A 6,000-nucleotide genomic window follows, 5' to 3' on the forward strand; every position below is an offset into this window, starting at 1 on the left:
TCCTCCTTAATAGTCCCTATCTTAAGTCATTTCCTTGATACACATGCCATGTATGCATAGTGCCTTGCTCATCAAGAACCTCATCTTGATATGACTGAAATAGAAGTAATGAATAGTTTGTGTGCTTTCCTCTTAGGCACTGGAGAGAGAGATATGATTGTTATGAGAAATGAAATAGGTCTCAAGCATCCTTCTGGTCATTTGGAAAACAAGTTTATTGATCTGGTTGTCTATGGTGATAGCAAAGGGTATTCTGCGATGGCTAAAACAGTAGGATATCCCACGGCTATTGCTGCAAAGATGGTTCTAAATGGTAAGTGGCTGTTCAGACTTCAGTAACAGCATTTCAACCCCCTATATCTTTCTGTCTATACATCTGAAAGATGTATAGTGTTTCTGAAATGTGTGTATATTTTTTAAATTTATCAAACTTTTTCCTGTCTTATTCACAGGAATTTTTAATCTGCATGTTTGGATTTTTCAGTGACAACTCTTAATTTACTGCTTAATCTATAGATGATGTAGTCTTAAATGTTTCACTTGTGTAGAGGAGACCTTTAGCATAGTAAATTACAATTGATCGTGCCACAGTGAAGCAGGCTAACGTATACCTGTGCTGAACAAACTAGTGACTTCCACTACTACTTTCTGGACTGATGAAATTTGAGGCTTGGGGAATATTACCTGGTCATGTTGTGTATGGATGAACAGACAAACTCTGCCTAGTCATCATCCTGTTTAAGAAAATAGTGTGATTTCCCATCGTTTGCTCTTAATCTTTAGAACTTCATTCTTCTGGCTAACTGAAATGAGCAAAAATTTTGTTGTGTATTTTTTGGTTTTTGTTATTTAAAAAAAACAAACCCCCAAACTTTTGAAGTTTAGATGCTTTTCACCTAACTGCACTTTCACAGCTCTATGAATTAAATTCAAGCTGTGTATGCTTCTGTGTGTTTCAGACATTTTCCCTATCCCAGTACTGATACTGAGTGAGAACACAGTGCTAGGATTGATAAATCTGAATATATATATGTATGTAAAAAATATAAAAATGAAAATATATATAGTTGCAAATTGATATTTGGATTTGTGGTGTGTTGACCAGGGCTGGCTGCCAGATGCCCACGCAGCCGCTGTCTCACTCCTCCTCCTCAACGGGACAAGGGGAGAAAACAAGACGAGAAAGCTCATGGGTTGGGATAAAGACAGGGAGATCACTTACCAGTTACTGTCACAAGAAAAACAGACTCAACTTGGGGAAAAAAAAATTAATTTATTGCCAATTAAAATAGATGTGAAAAAAAGACAAAATAGACAAAACACCGCCTTCCCCTCCACCCTGTTTTCCCAGGCTGAAATTCACTTCTCCATTCCTGACTCCTCAGCCTCTTCCCTCTGCCCCGAGTAGCACAGGGGGATGTGGAATGGAGCCTGTGGTCAGTCCATAACAGCTCCTGTCTGCTGCTCCTTCTGCCTCATGCTTTTCCCCTGTTTCCACCATGGTCTTCTCTGCAGGCTGCAGGAGAATCTGTGCTCTGGCACCTGGAGCACCTCCTCACTGTCCTCCTCTGACCTTGCTGTCTGCAGGGCCATTCTCACACTTTTTTCCCTCTACTTTTACCTTTGTGGCATTTTTTCTGGCCTTTCACCACCACCCTGGCCAGTGGTCTCAGCTGTGCCCTACAGCGGGCTGGTTGAAGCTGGCTGGAATGGCCTCACAGAGGCTGCCCTGCAGCCTCCCTTTTACCGAAACCTTGATGAGTAAACCCTTAGAGTTTAGAGCACTTAACACTTTCTTTGCCTACCTTTATTTCAGGTGAAATAAATGCCAAAGGCATGGTTATACCATTGACGAAGAATGTCTATGGACCGATACTTGAACGTGTTCAGGCAGAAGGCATTGTGTACAGTACTCACAGCATTGTCAAACATTAACAAAGGAAGCAGTGGATTGAATCTGGTTTTGGCTTTGTTTGGTTTCTCCCGCCCTGAATCTGGTTTTGGCTTTGTTTGGTTTCTCCCGCACCTTTTAACAATCTCAATTTGAACCAGCTAAAGGCAGCCCCTGCCATTTCGCACACAAATGATGCCTTCCATAAAACCAGCTGCCTGGCTGACTGCAGATAACCAGATGCATGAACTGTGGTGTTTTCCTCTTAAAACTGCCGTGCTTTCATGTACATGTTTCAGCATCAATCAGATCTTTCCTTATCTCTTTCCTAAAATACCTCAGGGGAATATGAGAGATGAAAGTGATACTTAAATTTTAAGTCTTGTCCCTTTCTCTTTAACAGTATTTGTGAGTGTTTTCACAAATCAATATACGAGAAATAGTTTAGGAATTCTGCACTAATAGCAAATAAGATCCTGTTAAATCTTGAAAATGTTTAGTTGTTAAATATTTGAAACCTCGATCATAATATTCTTTAAATCCCTTTGTTATGAATGTAAACTTAAATTACACGGAGGAGGAAGTTTAAAGCAAGCCTCCCTCCATACCCTTTCCCATTACAGAGTTGAATCTGGTTGCAGTATGTTGAAATATATGCTGTTACGTGTTGCCTTGTGCCATGCAGAGAGCACATTAGCATTTAGCTCTGCAGCTCGGAAGGGCATTCTGAAATACACACAGTTACTGTGCTTAGAAGCTGCTCCAAATGACATGTTTACTCTTTCCGCTTACACTGTGTGCTCCATTCAGGTTAATTATGGTTACAAAGGGAATACTTCTGTAGTTATAAGCAGCTTTGAAATACAGCAGGCTTAGGGGTTGAAATCACTACTTTTTGAGTTAGCTTCTGTTGTTTTGCTATCAGACTATTGAAGTGTTCATTTGGGAGCCTGTCCATGCTGCTTGGTACAGTGCCACTTTAGACTGATGAGAGCTTGCCAGTGTGTCAGCTGGTGTGATGCTGCACAGAGGTGCCAACCTGGTTCTAGGGGCAGTTTAGCTGCATCAGCCCAGAACTGAACTTCAGTCTGAGTGCACCTTCTCTCTGACAAAACAGCCTCCTGTTAGTTCAGGGCTGCTTCTGTGGGTTTTGCTCAGGGATTTCTACACCACCTGGCAATGCAAGAGTGGTGTAGACTTTACCACCTCTGTCCATGAGGTGTCATGCTGTGGGCAGATACCATTTGCACTGGTACCTGTGCAACTGCCAGGAGCTCCCCTTTTCTAAAGCTGAACACTGATGCTGGAAGCTGTCTGCTTTCAGGTTTGCTCACAAGCACACTTTGCTGATAAACGCACAGGCTTTTACCTCCTGAGAAGCTATTACCGCTGTTCCAAGGGAATGGCATTTCAGGTGGTGTTCTGTCCGGTAGGAAAAACAGCCATAACAATAGCTGAAGTTTTGCTCTCTAAGACTTGTTACTCAGGATTGGATTTTCTTTGTGTAGATGTAATGCAGTAGCAACTGCAAGAGAGAGGAGGGTGAAAGGAGCCAAAGGGAGAAGGAAGAATGAAGGGGAGGGCTTTTTATGCTTAACAACTGGATGCTTTTGTACTGTCAAATTTGGATTCTGCTACAGTGCCAAGCATGTTCTGATGAAATCCTGGCTCTACTAAGTTGCTTTGCTCCCCACTGACCTTACAGTCTGGGGTCTGTTGTATGGCTGGTACCTGCAGCTGTGGTAAGGATGGAGCCTGCAGCAAATGTTCCACTCCCAGCTGCCTCCTCCTGCCCCTGGTAGATTAAAGGCCTACAACTAAGAGTTAAAAATAGACTTGTATCTGCTGGTCCTTCCAGTCCAGTGTTTGCTGAGACCAGGATTTCACTCAAGACTTTTCTGTTCTCTCCTTTGCCCCACAAATGCACAACCATGGTGTTGTGACTCTGTGTATATGCATGTACCTTGCTTGCTTTTCTGCCTGGGAAATGCAGAATGCAAAGAAAATTGGAATGCTTTACAGGTATGTAATCTCTTTGGAGCACTAAAAGAATAACCACTACAGAGTGCTTTCTTCAAGAAACACTGCTATTTTTGAAACATTTTGTATTGGAATGTGTTCTTGTTTCCCAGTGCAGTGCTGCTTTTTGTTTTCTATAGTTAGATTTAAATGAATTTATTGCTCAGCTTTTTGTATGAAGATTGGATTTCTCAGCTTTCTTTGCATATTATTAGAAAGATAATTGTATCTTACAGATTGCTTGAAAAATAAATCTGAAATCCTCTGTTTTATTGTCATGTCATCTTTACAGTCTAATGAGATGTATATGAATGGGCTTTTTTTTTTTTACGTAGATGGTTATATTGAAAAAGGTGTCTACAAATGGACTTCTCTATGTGCATGAAATACCTTTCCATACTTCTCACTAGAATCACCAGAGAAGACCCTTCAAGACTTGTTTTAAGCATTCGCATTGACTACCCATCTATATGTTTACATACATATATCTGTTTCTAGACATCCTCTTCAGCTATAATCTTGAGACATGAGTTTTTTTAGCACATGTTCTGTGCTTGGGCACAAGGACAGCTACAGCAGTGGAAAGCTGCAGAACAGTAAATGGGGTCCCCAACAGAAGGTGGTCATGGACCTGTTAGAATGAGTCCAGAGGCCACAGAGATGCTTAGGGAGCCAGAGCACCTCTCTTATGAAGACAGGCTGAGAGAGCTGGGCTTGTTCAGCCTGGAGAAGACAAGGTACCCTCCGAGTACCTAAAGAAGCTTACAAGAAAGCTGGAGAGGGACTTCTTACAAGGGCATGTAGTGACAGGAGAAGGGGGAATGGCTTTAAACTGACAGAGGGGAGACTTACATTAGATATTAAGAAAAAATTCTTCACTGTGATGCACGGGCACAGATTTCCCAGAGAAGCTGTGGCTGCCCCATCCCTCGAAGTGTTCAAGGCCAGGCTGTATGGGGCTTTGAGCAACCTGCTCTGGTGGAAGGTGTCCCTGCCCGGGGCAGGAGGTTTCAGCTGGATGATCTTTAAGGTAACCCTTCCAACCCAAACCATTCTATGATTTTATGATCCTCTCTCCCTGAGCCCCTGGAAGAGATGAAACCTTGATGTCTCACTTGCCCATCTTGGCCCGAGTTATCCCAGGACGTCATGATGAACTGTGCTAGGTAAAGCATTGTGATGAAATGTTGCAAACTCGTTTGGTCAAGGATTTCCAAAGTCTATACTAAGGTCTTTAACTAGTATCCTGTTGTATTGATGGCTGTGAGTTTGTATGATTGCTGTTCATCATTTTTTGCTGACTTCTGTAAAGTTTTCCATAGGTGTTAAACCTCAACACCACAATCACTGAAAAGTTGGTGATATTAGTAAATTACTTAAGGTTTTGCTTTTTTTTTAACTCTACTCACCTATGATTTCTTAGCAGGAAGCTCACTAACCAAGTTTTCCTTGTCACACGATTCACAGCTTTATAAAAAAAAAAAAATAAAAAAAATCTTAAACTGATGTTGTTTATTAATATCCCACTTCTTGCAGGAGATACGTAACATCTTGTCCACACTTGACCCAGTTTGAAAAGGCAGGCTATGTGTCTTTTGAGTCTGTAGTTTGGATTACAAGAAAAAAATTAATTAGAATATGGCCTTTGTCTGAGAGAGGAACTGACACGCATTTATTAAAATCTGTAATCCATCATCGTTGAAGATTATAGAAGATTTTTTTTTATGATTCTTATTTTTTCTATATCAGAACCAATATGTGTGAGTAAAGAGATTATCCTAAGCACTTATGTTTTAAATAACTTGTCAGCATGCTAAGATGATGAATGTGATTACAAACATCTCTGGAAGAAACCTTGAACGACAGCTGATTCCTTGGATTATCATTTTAAAATGTCTGCAAAACATTTAGGTTGAAAGGAACAGTTATATCAAGATGGGATTTTAGGAAGGAGGATCTTTTTGCTTTTGGTCCACAGAGGCTTGAAAAACATTATAGAATTAATTGGCCTAAAAAAGACTTTGTGTATATGAAACTCCAAATACATTAATAGAAGATATCAAAATAAAAAGCATGAAATTATGTGAGGC

At 40.8% G+C, this 6,000-nt stretch overlaps 1 protein-coding gene across 3 annotated transcripts in view; it reads left to right on the top strand.

The window, feature by feature from the left end:
• The window catches only part of AASS (aminoadipate-semialdehyde synthase), a 28,528-nt gene extending 24,351 nt beyond the window's left edge, over positions 1-4,177 (top strand). For 2 of the 3 annotated variants that reach the window (XM_030480217.1, XM_030480219.1), the window contains 2 exons: positions 137-313; positions 1,817-4,177. In XM_030480217.1, the coding sequence (XP_030336077.1) occupies positions 137-313; positions 1,817-1,935 (296 nt within the window). In that variant the 3' untranslated portion in view covers positions 1,936-4,177. The remainder of the gene's footprint in view (positions 1-136; positions 314-1,816) is intronic. The other variant, XM_030480218.1, reaches the window with a different exon arrangement.
• Positions 4,178-6,000: the final 1,823 nt, after the last annotated feature.

This window comes from Strigops habroptila, chromosome 3 (genome assembly GCF_004027225.2).
Source record: "Strigops habroptila isolate Jane chromosome 3, bStrHab1.2.pri, whole genome shotgun sequence".
Classification (NCBI taxonomy): Eukaryota; Metazoa; Chordata; class Aves; order Psittaciformes; family Psittacidae; genus Strigops; species Strigops habroptila.